General features: G+C 37.1%; 1 protein-coding gene across 1 annotated transcript in view; it reads left to right on the forward strand.

The window, feature by feature from the left end:
• Window positions 1-17,483, forward strand: part of Homer1 (homer scaffold protein 1) — a 101,298-nt gene that overhangs the window by 19,588 nt on the left and 64,227 nt on the right. The window contains exon 2 of the mRNA XM_027401723.2: window positions 17,043-17,199. Coding sequence (XP_027257524.1) covers window positions 17,043-17,199 — 157 coding nt within the window. The remainder of the gene's footprint in view (window positions 1-17,042; window positions 17,200-17,483) is intronic.

The raw sequence follows: 17,483 nt of genomic DNA on the forward strand, positions 1-17,483 counted from the left end.
TCTTATATGGTTTTGGCTGGGCTGTGGGGTTACTCATGTGCATGGTAAGCTAATGTTGACTCTTAACTGGGCAGTCAGCTGGGATTGGGGCCTTGATTTCTTGATGCTTGGTTGCTACACAGTATAGTGGCTGGGCCCTTAAAAAAGAAAAAAACAAAACAACAAACAGGCTGAGTTGGGTAGCCTATTGTAGCCCAATCTCAGAAGGACCCTTTGCAACTTTTACCATCTTATTGATGAGTCATTAAAGACTCATCCAGTGTTCTACTTTCTGATAGTGAGATGGCATGGTTTCAGAAGAGGGAACAGAGATAACATTTTAGCTGCCTTTAGACATTCCATATGCTGTTATTTGAATCAGAATTGCAAATATTTCTCAGATTCCCTCTCCTCTGCTAATTAGATTCCCCTTCTTCTGTTCTTACTGTGCTGTATTTGGCATGAGGATTAGATCCTGTCATATATCCAATACCTGATATTGTACCTGTTGAAATAGTAAAATGTTCCAGGCATGATGGAGCAGCACGCCTTTAATCCCAGCACCCAAGAGGTAGAGGCAGGTAGATACCTATCTGAGTTTGAGGCCAGTGAGTTCCAGGACAATTCAGGGAAACCCTGACTCAAAAAAACCAAAAAATAAAAAATAAATAAAATAAAGTGTATTATTTTTTATTTAGAAATCCAAACACATTATTTCACTTGCACAACAGACACAATAGAAACATTAGAAGTCTTTCTTGTGTTCCATTACCTATTTCTTAACTCAGGGCAAAGATGAGGTGGAGAGGCAAAACAGTTGGAGAGGGGGAATTATCTATGTCTGGGAGATAGGATGGGGATTATAGCTCATTGGTGGTAGAGTGCTTGCCTAGTATGCATGAGTCTCTAGGTTCCATCTATAGTACTGCTTTTAGGGAAAAGAACCTGGGATGTGACTCAGTTGGTAAAGTGCCTGAGACACAAGCATGAGGCTAAGTTCAGATGTACAGAAGCACATAAAGCCAAGTGAGGTGGTACTGTAGGAGAATAGGTAGAGACAGAACAATTCCTGGAGCTTAGTGGCCAGCCAGTCTAGCCAATGCTGCCCAGTTTTGCTGCCTGCTTGCATTGGAACCCTTCCTTGAATTACATTTGCATAAACTGTTTTGTTGTTGCTCTTTAGGAACAGACAATTCCTTAGACCTTTTATTTTCACAAGTTGCAGAATTAGTGAGGTGGTCTCTTGCTTTGAGGGCACCAGCCCCTTTATTCCATTTATCACCAGGACTTTCTTAAGTGTCTCACCTCAGACTTGGCTCCAAAGTTAAGTTCTTTGGTATTCTTTTCTTCTCTTCAAACAACAAGAAAAAACAAAAAATAAACAACACCTAACACATTTCATTTCTGTTCCTGTACCTTCCAGTTAAATAGATTTTTTTTTAAATTTATTTTGCAGTGCCTAATTGGCTGGTCTTCCAGTATATTTTTTTTTATCTTTAAAAAAATAGATCTGAAAGCATTCAGATCTCTATCTACTTATGTTTTCCTTTGCCTTCTTTTTGGTTTTTCCGAGACAGGGTTTCTCTTGGAGCCTATCCTGGCACTCGCTCTGGAGACTAGGCTGGCCTTGAACTCACAGAGATCCGCCTGGGATTAAAGGCGTGTGCCACAAATGCCGGGCTCCTTTACCTTCTTAAAATGTAAATTATAACTCTAATACTGACTCAGTTCTTGTTTGCTAACCAGTTATCTGTTATTTGGGGCATGTATGTATTGGTTGACTTTATCTTTCTTTTTTGCTTATTGAGGGTAGTATTTTATTTGCTCCTCATCGAATGTCCTGAACACTCTTGAGCTATGGACACAAGAACAGCCCTCTAGATACCCAGAGTGTCCTCTCGGTGCAACTTTCCTCTGTGGTTAGCTCTCTCTCCTCTAATACTTTGTCCTGTTACATCTAGTTGCTTTGCCTTTCCAACTTTTTATACTGTCCTAAACATGGGGCACTGTAAATTTCTGTGTGCTAAATGTCTGCAAACCCTCTCCAATGAGTGGCAGTATTCCTTTTTCTCAGGAAACACTATGCCATTCTACCTATTGTCAGTGTCTGAAAATACACTTCATGTGTTTTATTCATTATTATAATATTTAGATAGGAGGATAGATCCAGTCCCTGCTCTTTCATCAAGCTCTGGGAGTAGATCCTTAAGACCCTTAAATACGTGTAGAGATTTTTTTTTTTTAAAGTAATTGAGAGGTGTCACTAAAGTGGTGTGACCAGTGAAGTTTATCTGGGTTATGATGATGGTAGACAAGCAGTGAGGAAGACAGAATGTGGACAGGTTTTTAGATAATCATCATAAGTTATTCAAAATTAGCTAGACTACTTTGCTTTATGTGTAGCAAACAGAACTGATGATGCTTGTCTTTTAAATTTTCTTTTAATCATTCTTTCAGTATCGTTGTCACAATTGTGACTCTTGGTTATTCAGTAATGTCTCTTTCCTCCTGGACAGTTTGAAGAGTGCCTTGTCTGTTTAGCTTGTCATTGTGCCTAACAATACCAGGAGATAGTACATGCTAATAAATGTGGGCGGAGGAATGAATAAGATGCTACCATGTTTCATATTTAAAGGTTATCATCTAAGAAATTTTATTCACATTGGGAAGGTTGAAACTGTTGTGAAAGGGCCTCATTAAAGAAGTTTGGCTTATTTGGTTCATAGTTCTCTCTGCTGGAATGTTGCTGACAGAAATGTGATAGCCCAGCAATATAACTTCAGTTATTGTGTATGGTAAACACTTTTTAAAAAGTAAATTAAGGATTTCATTAGATCTGTATATGTGCACTGATAGACTTTTACTTGTATTTTGAACACAATTCTTACTACAGTATTGAACTGGATTAGTTTGGAAGAGCCAAAAAACTTACTTTTAGTTATAACAGTGATCATAGAGTTTCCTTCCTTCTGCAGTGGAAACTCTCATTTGAATTTTGAAAGAATAATTTTACTTCTGCAACAAAGTGTCCCATATCTGGTTCAACCATTGGTTGGATTTCATGACAGGCCTGAAAATTATAACATGGTAGGAGGCATATGCATATTTTGATTAAAAATAAGCTTTATATATGTGGCAGTGCTTTCTAATTTTACCATCACTATTTTTCCTACTTTGATTTTATTTCTCCCTGGTAAAAACACCAAGAATTTACTCTTCCAGCATTTATTGAATACCACCCCCTCTCCCTAGGCAAGGTATAGGTTTGGTGACAACAGCGAATTCAGGTTTCTATTATAATTCTATCATCAAGTGATTTGGTGTATGGCTGTAGAACCAGACTGTATGTGAATGTTGGTGATACAATGTACCCAGCTAATTACATACTCTATTCATCCAATGTACCTCATCTTCATATGGGGGTAATAGTAACTATTCACAAAGGTTGAAGAGATTATTGCAAATAGTGTTCAGAATCATGTGTGTTCAAGTAGAAAATCTGGAAATTGTTCACTGTGACCAAATAATTTACCACATCTTGTAAATGTAGGCTTTTGTTTTCAGGTTTCAGAGAAGCATATTCAAATATTTTAGTTTGCATTATCTGATTTGTGACTTCCCTCTGGCGCAAGTGATTGAAGTTATTGAATGGTTTGTTGTGTGCATCTTGATTTTTGAGATGAATAATGTTGAGATGCCACTTAATTCCAACTGCAAAAGGGATTAAAACTGTCAAGATTTTCCTGTAACTATTAACCTTTTTGGCTCAATATCTGGTATTTAAGCCATTCAGTTATTATTATATTTGGTCTTGACCCTTATTACACAGGCTTAGTTTCTACAGAAAATTTTTGTTAGTTTTTAAACTAATACTACAAAACTGGAGAGTTGAAAAGTAGAGTGTTGAGTCTGTGTGTAGTGCCACATATTTGTAATTCTACTACTTGGGAGGCAGAGGCAAAATGGTGGGGAGTTCAAGGTCATCTTCAGCAACCCTGGAAATAGCAACTTACTAGTGGCTACGATGGAAATTTATGGGTCTAGTCTTATGCAAATTCCCATAGATAGCTGCTGTGATTTCATGAATGTAATGGCAATGTCTTCCAAAGGACATATTATCTTTTCCTCATCCCTGGGCTCTTCATAGTCTTTCCACTTCCTCTTCTCAAATGTTCCCCTAGTCTTTGATAGGTCAGCACTCAACAGTCACTAAATCTTGGCACAGTTACTGTTTCTTCATTACTGCACCATAGAAAAAGAAGCTACAATACTGATTTTTCAAACAAGATGTACCCCTGGTGCAATAGGGGCATGACTATTGTTGAGGGTAACCAACTATTTTCTTTTGAGATTTGAAGCCTGTTCCACAAAACAAATTAATGTCTGGCACTGCAAACCTGGTCAGAAGTCCATGGCTAGTAGGCGATAGGCTTTAAGATGAAACCTTCTATTGCTGTTGTGCTAAACGGATGTATTATCAAATTGTCTTCTAAATATTCTTGTTTATACTCACAAATTGATGCTGTTCTCAGCCTTGGTCAGAGAAGCTTCTTTTTCCATTGATGACTTTTCTTCTCTAGCTGCCTTCACAGCACCTTCCTGGATATGAAAGTTAGCCAGCAGGAGTGAAGCTTATCCCTCTGTGTCCTGCAGCCCAAGGGGGTGATATCTTCAGCAATAGGTTCATACCACTCAGTTTTAGTTGGCAGTCAGGAGCAATGTTATACAATATAATAAACAGCCTGTATTGTTTTGGGGTTTCTGGGTCCTTGGCCAAACCATTCATGAGGAGGTGTTCTATACTTGGCACTGGATTTTTGTTTAGTAATATATGGATTCTGGGAGCAATATTATCCATCTGTGCAGGATAATTAAATCCATACTCTCATAATCTTAACATTTTTTCACTAGCTTACAGACTATTAGGTTTCCATGTGGCTTTTTCATATATGTTTAGTTAGGTTAACACACACACACACACACACACACACACACACACACACCCTCTCTCTCTGTCTCTCTGTCTCTGTCTCTCTCTGTCTCTCTCTGTCTGTCTGTCTGTCTGTCTCTCTCTCTCTCTCTCTCTCTGTCTCTCTCTGTCTCTCTCTCCCTCTCTCTTTCTCTCTCTCTCTTGCACTCTGTACTTCCTTCTTTCCCAGGCCCATCCCTTAAACCTTTCTAACTTAGTATTCCCTACTTTGCTTTCATATTACTGTATTCTACTATTTTCCTGTTTTATGCCCCCACCCATGGTTCCTTTCTGGAACTTTCTTTTATTAAGTATAGGGTTTTGTTTGTAACCTCAGGATGGCTTTGAATATGCAGGAGGCTACCTCAGCTCTTTGAGTGCTGGGCTTATAGGCTTGTGCTCCCATGCCCACCTGAGAACTAAAAATCTTAACTTAGTGAATGCATCTTATCTATTTCTCTTCTATAGAACTTAGGATTTTAAAAAAATTGAATAGTTTGCATGCCATTAAATAAACACTTCATAATTCTGCATCTGATAATTCAATCAACTGTGAATTAAAAACATTTGAAAAAAGCAAGGCTATACTGAATATGTATAGACTTTCTTGTCATTTCCTAAATCAGAATGATAACTATATAACATTTATATTATCTCATTTATATTCTGTATTATAAGCAATCGAGAGATAAAGTGTTTGGGAGAGATGTGTTGGGGACTGGATACAAATACTATACCAGTTTATATACAGGAATTTGGATTTTTCACCCATGTGGGTGCTGGAGTCACATCTTCTGTGGATACAGGGAGACAACTTTAATAGCAGAAGAGTGAATTCATTTAGGATAATAGAAGTAGCATGGAAATAGTATTTCATTGTGGGTTATAAATTATGTAAACTTTGCGTTCTTCACGTCTTTAAAATTCTGAAGTGTATGGTTGTTGTAGCATGCTGTGATGCTATTCTATTGTTCATAGCACCTTTATTGTTTAATTAATACCTTCCTCATTTAATAATTTACTGTTCTCAAGTGTTCCAGAAGAACACAGGACTGAGACTTAAGAGTTCTTTTTTGAATAACTTTGTTACAAGGTAAAATTTAAGCTTAGATATTACTTTATTTAGTCTCCAGTTTGTGCTTTTATGGATCTAAAAATAACTTTTTTAAATGGTTGGATGAGATAATGTCAATTGGGGTTTGGATAATATTTAAATGTTCTAGAAATGCCTGCCAGGCACAAAGGCTTTAGAATTGATGCTTTTCCTTGTAAATTGGTTAAACAAGTGTCTGCAGTTAGTTAAATCATCATCTTCTACAGTTGAGAGCTAGTCTGGAAACCCTCTTTGGTTTTAGATGATTGCTTTGCTTGCTTTCTTCTTAGGTGGTTGGTTTTCTTACTGGTTGTGGCATCCCTTAGGGTGAGCTTGCAGGTTTACTGTTAGCCACATAAGCAGCCGTAGACTTCTTGTTGGGGACGGTAGTGCCAGCTTTGTTATAACTCTGAGCTGGCAGAATTGATGGGAAAGGCTTGCATCAATGAAGATTTGGGGCTGGTTTCTTTTGGAAACATTTTATAGGTAAGAGTGTCTTCAAGTCTTTATTTTCTTGATGGATCTAATAACCATAGAGCTATAATATTTTTAACTGGGACTAATTTTAAAAATTAAGACATCTTCTATTCTGTCAAGTGAAAAATCTCTTAACTCAGATTTACTGTGTGTGTGTGTGTGTGTGTGTGTGTGTGTGTGTGTGTGTGTGTTTGCTGGTGCTGTGATGAAGGGAGGTCAGTTTCTATTGTGCAGCCAGGGTTGAGAAATAGTAGCAAAAAATCACTAGGTTACATTAAGAAAGGAGATGTTGAAGCTCATGGAGAGTTTGGAGGAATTTTCCTCCCGTCTCCGGTTTTCTTATTTTAAAACCAGTATGTATTAGGAAATTTCCCAGACATAGAAAAGTAGCTACTAACTGTTTCAATAGCCATCTGCATGTTACCACATTTGCTGACTTTATTTTGCCCCTTCTCCCATCCTTTTCTCTAGAATATTTTAATGCTAGTTTGTTTGTTTGGTTTTGGTTTTTTGAGAAAGGGGTTTTCTGTAGCTTTGGAGTCTGTCCTGGAACTTGCTCTGTAGACCAGGCTGGCTTCTTAACTCACAGAGGCCTCTGCCTCCTGAATGCTGGGATTAAAGACTCGCTCTTTCCTCTACCTCAGGCTGATTTGCTTTTCTGATTTTTCAGCTTGAAGTTTGAACCCCAATATCAGTCTCTGGGTCTTTTATTTTTCATGCTACATTTCTGTGATTAGTTACATAAGATAAATTACTTGAATAAAATTGCTTTGTTAAAGGGTACATACAGAAATCTAAATGCTTTGAAATGTATTGTCAGATGTTTTCCAGAAAGACTGCAGTGACTGACTGCTTCAGAAAGTGTCTGTTTCCCTTAACTCTCATGCTGAATTTTGTCAGGTGTTTGTTTTAAAATTGTTTTGATAGGTGAAAGGTAATGCATGGCTCCATTTGCAGTTCTTTGATTTCTAATGAGATAGACTTAAGTTCTCTCTTATTTACATTAAAAATAATTGTATAAGTTGCTGGCTGTGCGACTTTAAGTCACTTAGGACCTTTGTTTTATCTTGTACACTTGCTTCATAGGCTTTAATATTCATGAATATTAAAGCTTTTTTTAAAATTGAGAGTTTTAAACTTTTTGCCCGTGGTACATAGGTTTTTTTTTTTTGTTTTGTTTTTTTTTTGGTTTTTTTTTTTTTTTTTTTTTTGGTTTTTCAAGACAGGGTTTCTCTGTGTAGCTTTGGAGCCTATCCTGGCACTTGCTCTGGATACCAGGCTGGCCTCGAACTACAGAGATCCACCTTCCTCTGCCCCTGAGTGCTGGGATTAAAGGCATGCGCCACCAACGCCTGGCCCCATTGCTTGTGGTACATAGTTTTTTGTAACTAGAAGTTTCATGGAAAATGCATATCCCCTTATCAAATCTGAATTGTTTTGAGAGCTTATATTTGTAAACTTTATACATTTTATAAATTCCTTACTGACCACTATTGATTACAACCTTCTGGTTGTGGCCTAAAGTTTGCAAAACACTGCTCTAAGTTGTGTCCTGCTGGGTCTTCTATCTATTGTGATCACCCAGTACCTGGGAAGTCAGTTTCCCTTACGGCCAGTAAACCACTTCTAGTAGAGCTGTATTCCCGTAATAAATTCTAAATATATTTGAGTCTATAATGTAATGTTTGGTGCTGTACTGACCAACCATTAACATAACTGCTGGGAGATGTAGCTAATGTATTTGAGCAGAAATAACACATTACAGGGATTATATTTGCAGACTCCATAACTGAGAAACATCATTGATAAAAGAATTTCACATGTGATTTTTGTTACCGGAAAACATGACAAAAGTACCAGGCGGTGGTGGTGCAGGCCTGTAATCCCAGCACTAGGGAGGCAGAGGCAGGTGGATCTCTGTGAGTTCGAGACCAGCCTGATCTACAAGAGCTAGTTCCAGGACATCCTCCAAAGCCAAGAGAAACCCTGTCTCGAAAAACCAAAAAACAATAAAAAAATAAAAACTGTTTTATATTCAAGGAACAATTTTTCTTTGGGAAAGGAACAGAGTATATCTGTCCTATCTACACTATATTGCAGTGGTTCTCAGCCTGTGGGTCGTGACCCTTTTGGGAGTGGCATATCAGATATCCTACATATCAGATATTTACATTACCAATTCATATCAGTAGCAAAATTACAGTTAGGAAGTAGCAATGAAATAATTTTATTGTTAGGGGTCACTATAACATAAGGAACTGTATTAAGGATCCCAGCATTAGGAAGGTTGAGAACCACTGCTACATTGTTCTTTAAACAGATGCCACCAAATTAGAAAAATAAGGTACTACTATTTGGAGTGTTGGCCTTAATTACTGTCTTTATAATAAATAGTTAATACTACATATAGGAGATATTCCCATATGTGTGGTCAGAGGTTGCTTCAGATTCTGAATTTTAAAATAGGAGTCTAAGCAAGCTTAGAAATGAGTGGAGATATCCATTGGCCCAAATGATCCATAAGTATATGAAGAACTGTTTAGCCTCACTGTCATCAGGGACATGCAAACTTAAAGCAGCTTTGAAATGCCATTTCATGCCCATCAAGTTGGCAAAAATTAAAGATGTTTCTTGGACACTATGTCCAAGAAACCAAATGTCGGTAGAGTGCAGTAGGGACCAATCAGTATCAATTGGTACACAAATGCTATGAAGACTAATTTGGATATCTGTTGTAGTGCATATCCCATGCCAGGAATTCTGCTTCTGGAATGTGCACAAGAAAACACAGGGAAGCATTGTTCATAATAGTGAAAAAATTGGAGCAACTTGTGTTATCAGTAAGGAAATGGCTACATACAGTATTGTCTAGTACAGCTAGGTATATGATGTGAGTTATGTCATCTTAAATCACTTTTGAATTTCAAAACATAACCAATTTCAATGTATTTTGAGACAGTACATTAAACATGTAATTAGTGTAGAAAGAAAAATGTGAATTTTGAAATCTATTATGTGCATTTAGTGCACATTTGTACTTAGCTGTTTTCATTGGAAGTACTTCATCTGAATTTAAATTTCATGAAATTTATTCTTGGGAAAAAAAATCTCATACCAAAGTTGTTACTTGCATTTTTTTCTTCTGGTAACTGAAATGAATGTGAGAGTTTAAACTTAACCTCAGTAGTACTATTCTTCAAATGCTCAATAGTAATGTGGCTAGTGTCTACCATGTTAGATTGTGCAGTCTGATTATCGTAGAGGTACTATTTTGTAACAGTTAAATTGCCTGCATATGTATAAAATGAAATATACATAATCAGATTTTGCAATGTGAATAAAATTAGAAATGGTGACACATTTTATTATTTGAGTAATTTAAAAAACATTTTTTATTTGTGTGTATATGTAACACCTGTGTCTCCACTGATCAATTTAATATAGTTGAGAATTATCTTTTTCTTTGGAGGTGCTTTTAGACCTTAAGTGGCCTTTTAATGTTTCAGTCATTTTTAAAGTTTAAAGAACTGAATGTCTACCAAGAAATCTTCTCAGATTTCCCTAAGGCATACTGTTCTCAGAATTTTACTTTATTTAGAGGAAATCATTAGGCCAGAAAAGAACATATAAAGTATAATAAAACTGATAATACCAATTTCATACATAAATCCAAATGTTACAACTCCTGATGCATTTTAAACCCATCGTCTTTTAATTGTGTTTCAAATGAGTGGAGAAGCAGAGACATCAGTTGGCCACTTTTAAGTCTGTTTATCTCCCTCTTGTATGGCAAGGTCATGCTGTAACTTTGTATTTGCCACATAGTTACTTGCAGGTTTTATAATGCACCACCTGTTGTATGTTTGGTTCATCACTAGATGGAGTTCTTACAGTGTAACTTTGTTGGGTAGGCATTGGTAGAATCATTTTCCTCACAATAGACTTGTTTTTTAGTAGAACATTCCTTAAATAAGGAAACCCCAGTTAAATATAACATAGCAATAAGAGCTCTTATGTAGTACGTTTTTCTTGGTTTGTACAAGAAACACCAGACATTTTAGTCAAGATTTTTGTTAGGTATGTTGGGGTAGGGGAAGGGAATGAATTGAGATTTAGTTCTGTAGATAAGCAGTTTATATTATGAATTTGGAAAGATAAATCTTAGAGATGTCAGTGCTTCTGCCCCTGTTTGACGGATTCAAACTGTGCTAGCCACCTCAGGTACACACTGAGTTTGTTCTCAGACCTGCAGAAAGTTAATGCATGGTAGACAGCATCTGTCCACACCTTGATTTAGCCTTGTGCTTGTTCTGAGTTTTAATCTCACCAAGTGCCATTTTTCTCTTGCTGCATCAGATAAAGTCCAAACTAGAGATTTTGTTTTGTTATTTTACTCTAATCAAGGGGAGCATTTTTGTCAGAAGTTGGGTGTACTTTCTGTACTTCAGTCATGCTGTCAGGCAGGTTTAAGTTTCTGCTCCTTTACTCTCCTTTTTTCTTCACTGTGAATAATAGAAATGCTTTTTTGCCAGATACTCTGAAGTCCATCGAACTCTAAGGTGCTAAAACCTGCCATTCACTGGCTCTTTGGTAGTCTTTGAAAAATGTTCTCTAAAGCATCCTTTTCTCAAGTTACATAAATTTGTAACTTTTCCACAGTGACATTTTTAAAGATACTGTAGTACTTCTCCAAGGTTAGAAAAATTCAATAGTAGTTAAAGGAATATAAACAGAAGTAGTCAGTTCCCTGTCCCATACCCTCCTTCACCCAACCCCATCGCCAAGGTGGGCAGCTGCTTTTTACAGTTCCAGTAACTTATTTCTTTTGGTGGTTGTCCTGCATAGCTCTTAAGCTGCTGTGTTCTGATTAATAGTTTTGGGTGTTAAATCTCTGTGATAGAAAGTCAACTGGGAGAAACAGTGGCAACATTCCACATTCTCCTTTCTACTTCTTCCTCCTTCCTCCCTGTTAATTTCAGAGCAGTTATAATTTCAGCTATTGAGGTATACTACAATTTTAAAGAGGGCCCCCCAATCATATGTACTGTGGAGTGGTTAAGAAGATGATGACAACTGTTAGTCTGTAGTTAGCTAGGCTGGAATTGTGCAGGACCAGTAATCATATTGGAGCAGAAAGGGGTGAAACAAGTTACCGTAGCTCATTTATACATTAACCTCTTCCATTCCTTTTTGTGTATATATTTTAGGTAGCAACTATTTCACTTAGGAAACCTGTTTTACCACAGCAGAAGCCTGCAGGGAGGCTGACTCATTTCTTTAGTGACACAATGACAGAACTAGATTCTTTGATTTCCAATATAATATTAACGAAGAATGTTGCTTGTGTGTGCAGTTGTGTTTCCCTTACCATTTTAGGATGACTTCTTCAGGTATATATGCCTGTAGTGTTTAAGACAAGACTCCTTCTTATGTGTTATCTCTTGGTGAGTATCCTTAGAAACTTCCAGCAAACTTTTGAGTTATTTCATTGACCATAATCATTGCTTCAGAGATTCATTTATTGACCAACTTCTGGGAAGAATGGAATTGTAGAGGCATGTATAGCATAAATTCTCTTTGGTCAATAAAAACTCAGCTATCAGGGTGTGAAAACTGAAAGATCAGAGATGCAGAGCAGCCAGCTACTGGAGTTTTTACCTCAACCAATGCTCAGACCAAAGGAGCAATCCTGTCCTCAGACTGCTGCTTCAGACTGACTGCTTCAGACTGCATCCTCAGACTGACTGCTCAGACTGCTATGCGCTTCTTGTCTCCTCCGACCTTATATTCTTCTCTCCACCTTCCTAGTGTTGGGATTAAAGGTGTGAGATCCCAAGTGCTGGGATCACCTTTGTGTGAGCTCTATTTCTTTTTTAGACAGATTCAGTCTCATGTAGCCCAGGGTGGCCTTTAACAGAGACATGCCTGCCTGTCTCCCAAGTGCTGGGATTAAAGGTGTGTGCCGTCACTGCCTGACCTCTATTGTTAACTAGTGTGGCTAGCTCTGCGCTCTGATCTTCAGGCAAGCTTTCTTTGTTATAGCATAAACAAAATATCACCATATTCCCCCTTCTTTGTCTAAAATAAAAAAGGCTATAACTAATATAAGAAAAACTATATACAGTAAGTACAAGTAAGCACAATAACTATAAACAGTATATACAGGCAATAAATATGTCAGCAATGTCTAGTCTATTTACATTTGACAAACTCAAAAAAAATATTCCATTATCCTATCTTGATGAGTCCAAAGTCTTGTACTTAATTTACTTTCTTTAATAACTTACATTACCATCCAAAGCTATTGTTTGATATCTCTCAACCTTATACACTTTACACCTCTTAGTCATCTGGATTTGGTCAAGATTGAACTCTGCTTCTCATCTTCCAGTCTCAAATCCTCTGTTCTATTGACTACTCTGGCTAACAGTACTATTATTTTCGGTCCCGCAAAATAGAAATCCAGGAAACTTGGGTTACTCTTTTATTAGGATTTGTATCACACCATTGACATTTTGGGCTAGATAAGTCTTTGCTGTCCTATACATTGTAGGTGTTTAATAACATCCTGTCTGTTACCCATTACATAGCAACAGGACATACTCCTCTCCCCTCACCCAACCCCCCAGTTCTAAGAACTGAACCTAAAGCTTTATGCATTTCCTGCCTGATAGGCAAGTGTAATGCTGCCAACTTTATATCTTCCTTAAAGCACACACGTACTTCCTTAATGATTTCAGTTGCTTCCAGTGGAGATTCCCATTTTTTCTATTTCTTCACTTTTGGGTCTTGTATACTCTAAAATTCTTATTTAATTAAAAAAAAACTGTGGATATGATTGTTTGAACCACATGTGTGCATGCCCAAGGAGACCAGCAGAAGGTGTCAGATCCCCTGGGTCTTGAATTATAGGTAGTTATGATCTGCCATGTGGGTGCTGGAAACTGAGCCCCATCTTCTGGAAGAGCAGCCAGTACTCTTAAACACTGAGGTTCTTGCTAAACACACAGTGTACTATGTCTTCTTCCCAATTGTTCCATGATTGTTTTTTTCCATGAGAATCCTCATTTTATCATTTTTCAGATAATCTATCATGCTCAAGAATGTTTTATTTATTTTTTATTTTAATTAATTAATTGATTGATTTTTGTTTGTTTGTTTTTTCAAGACAGGGTTTCTCTGTGACTTTGGAGGCTGTCCTGGAACTAGTTCTTGTAGACCAGGCTGGTCTCAAACCATCCGCCTGCCTCTGCCTCCTGAGTGCTGGGATTAAAGGTGTATGCCACCACCGCCGGGCGAATGTTTTATTTTTTAAAATGTGTGTGTCCTACCATCTCCAGCCTCTAGCTCAGTTCTTGGCATGTAATAGATATTTCTTAATCTTGTGCTTGTATGCTATATCAGATGTTGTACTGGTCTCATAAGTTCTACGAATTTTCCTCTTTGTATTAGTGACCATTATTTCCCTAGTCTGTATTATCCAGACATTGATAAGTTAGCTTTTGAACAAAAATCTTAATTTGAACTTTTATTTAGAATATTGAACAAAGTGTATACTTAGTTGATATTCAAATGTCTTTTGCTTATAAGATAACTAGTTAGCAGATGTTACTGAAGGAATTAATGTAAATTGAGGAAGTTAATATATAGAAAATCTTTACTTAAGACATTGTATTTCCAGTGAGTATAGATTTGTCAATTGATAGAAAGCTTGATGGAACAGTATCATTAGTTTAATTACTCATTTAGTTTCTTAGAAAATGTTTATTAGCATATATTTCTCTTTTTTGTTGTTTGTTTGTTTTTTGAGACAGGGTTTCTCTGTCTGTTTTAGAGCCTGTCCTGGAACTCGATCTGTAGACCAGGCTGGTCTTGAACACACAGAGATCTATCTGCCTCTGCCTCCTGAGTGCTGGGATTAAAGGTGTGTGCCACCAATGCCTGGCTTACCATATATTTCTATGATCACTAGTCTGAACTATAAATTTCTTCTGTCAGTTGTAAACAACAACAAAAAATCCAGTCAATAGTATGGTAGTGATGCAAACCTTTAATCTCAGCAGTTGGGAGGCAGAGGCAGGTGGATCTCTGTGAGTTCAAGGACAGATAGGGCTACCTGTCCTAAACTACCCTAACCTAAAGGGGAGGGGGTTGGAATTCTAGTTAATATAATGGCCCACCTCCCTTCTCTATAAACCTTCATAAAGTTGTGCCTGACTCACTTTCCGTGTAAATTGGAGCTAGCCATGGTCTGATCAACTGTACTTTAGCCTGTTGAAAAAGGAAAGACAGGGGCTGCAGAATTTTTGACAAATAAATCTTGTTGTAAGGCCAGCTTCCCTATGAACAAAGGAGTGAACATGCCAAAGAGGGAATGTCTTAAGACCTTACCAGTTCAAAATTCTCCGTGCACCACCTTGCCAGACCAGTGCATCTCAGTTAAGGAATCCATCTAATACCAGTTAACACTTTGTTTTTTAGGGACTGGCACAAATGTATTACTCCTTAAAAAAAAAAAAATAAAACAACAACAAAAAAGCTTTAATAAAAGTGGGGCCTGGTGTTATTTCTAGAAATAAAACTGGGAAAGAGGCAGCTTACCTGCAGGGAAGGAACCTTTATTTTACCAACACTGTAAGTGCTAAAGTGGATAGAGGGAGACATGCTGTCACATTCATGAGGCTCAATCTGAAGAGCCATTTACCACAGACCAGATTTCCTGTCACCACTTTGTTCACTTCTTTGTCTTGTTTTTCTTTTTCCTATACAGTTTTCTTTACACTTACTCTTTAAAAAATACTTTAAATTATTTAAAATAAAATTTGATTTATTTAGATTTAAACATTAAATATTGTCAATTAAAAGGTCAACATTTTAGCCAGCATGGTGGCTTACTTCTTGTAACCTCAGCACTCAGGAGGCTAGGGAAGGAGGATCTTGAGTTCAAGACTAGCCTGGGCTACTTTCTCTATAGATAGATGGATACATACATACATATGTATATACATACATACATGCTCTTGTTTGGACTAAGGAAAAAGAGCTGTAAAGACCACCTGGTGAGTGTTGTTTCCAAAGCAAGTTTATTCGAAACTTGGCAACTTTGGCTATAGTGCTCCTGTTATGAGCAGATTGCCTTGTGCCTTCTTTTCTACACTAGTTTTGAGTAGTGATTAGTGTTTGTTCTCTCTGTTTGTAAAACCTTCTTGTACATTGTTAAGATCCTACTTGATTTAAGAAGAGTATTGACAATGGTTTTGAATATCTCCTCCATATACTTTCCAGTATAGCTTATGAAAGGATAGTATATTGAATGGGATTCTTCAGTTATTACAGAATGATGTAGTTGTAAGTGCATAAAACATTAGAGTCAAATAGAAGGATTCTTTTATTTTTATAGTGTTTCATGTACGTTTCTTTCATGTATTTACTTATTTATTTATAGACATGGTCTTGTTATGTTTGCTTGAGGCTTGAACTTACAAGATACCCTAACTCTGCTTCCCAAATGCTAAGATTGTAGGTATGCCACAGTACACCCAGTTAATGTGTAATTCCATTTATTATTATCACTGTTTTAACATTGTGAACATGTGACCAATTATAGCCTGACTTGTGCCTAAGTCAAGCTTATCTAACACCTATTTTTCTTCATAAGGCACATTAGCTTTGCATCTTTGAGTATATAACACTTAGGAACACTTCAGCATTATGCTTAGAGGCCATTTTAAGCAGTAAAAACATCTATAATAGCACAGCAGTGCAAAAACCATGGCACTAAACAGACCACTAAAAAGACACCTGCTTGTATGAGTGCTAAAACAAGACGATGATATTGTCTTGTTCATCTTCCGGTGGAAGAGTGCATGTGTTAGGTGACTCACATTTTTCTACAGCTCTGTAAGATGGTGACAGGAGTGTCTATTAGTTTGGTTCTTTATTGCTGTGATAAAACAGTAATCAAAAGCTTGAGGAAGAAATTTGTTTGTTTGGCTTCAGCTTCCATCCATTATTGAGGAAAGCCAGGGCAGGCACTGAAAGCAGAATCTACAGAGAAATAGTGCTTACTGGCTGGCCCAGCTTGCTACAACCCAGGACCACCTGTCTGGAGGCAGCACAGCTGACAGTGGGTCAGGCCTCCCCTCCCCCATCAACCATTAATCAAGAAAATCCCTCAGAGACATGTCCAAAGGCCATTCTGATACATGCAATTCCTCAGTTGAGGTTCTCTTCCCAGGTGACTCTAGTGTGTGTCAAGTTGGCAGAAACCCACATGGTGTCACTGATGACTTCTAGTGAGTAGCTAAATCATGTGTACAGAATCTCTGCATATCGAGAACTGGCTCTAATTGATTTAAAGAAATTTATAATGGTATATTTACACTATTCATATCAGAAAGAAAGATTCTTTTATTTGTGGGTATGTGTAAGTTTCTAGTAATGTAGTCATCTTTATTGTTTTTGTGTCTTCTTGTCTAATGAAATACAACTGTTTTCAGTTATTCTTTTTCTTTCTTTGCTCAGGGAACAACCTATCTTCAGCACTCGAGCTCATGTCTTCCAGATTGACCCAAACACAAAGAAGAACTGGGTACCCACCAGCAAGCATGCAGTTACTGTATCTTATTTTTATGACAGCACAAGAAATGTATATAGGATAATCAGTTTAGATGGCTCAAAGGTAAGTCACATTTACTTCAGATAATGTTACTCCCTTGCTTTGTTGAACTTCAATTTCATTCATATTTTTATTTTCATTAAAATATTCCATTTTAAATTTTGAAGCTTAACTTTAAGAAACAAAAAGTGATCATTCTTAGAGTAGCAACATCAAAGTTTTTGAATAAATTAACTCCTTATTATATTGGGTTTCATGAGGAAACGGGTTTTTTAGATTTATGGTAGATTAGTTTATTTAATGAGTATTCCTAGCATCTCTGTATTGTATTGATGTTAAATAATAAG

This window comes from Cricetulus griseus, chromosome 2 (assembly GCF_003668045.3).
Source record: "Cricetulus griseus strain 17A/GY chromosome 2, alternate assembly CriGri-PICRH-1.0, whole genome shotgun sequence".
NCBI lineage: Eukaryota > Metazoa > Chordata > Mammalia > Rodentia > Cricetidae > Cricetulus > Cricetulus griseus.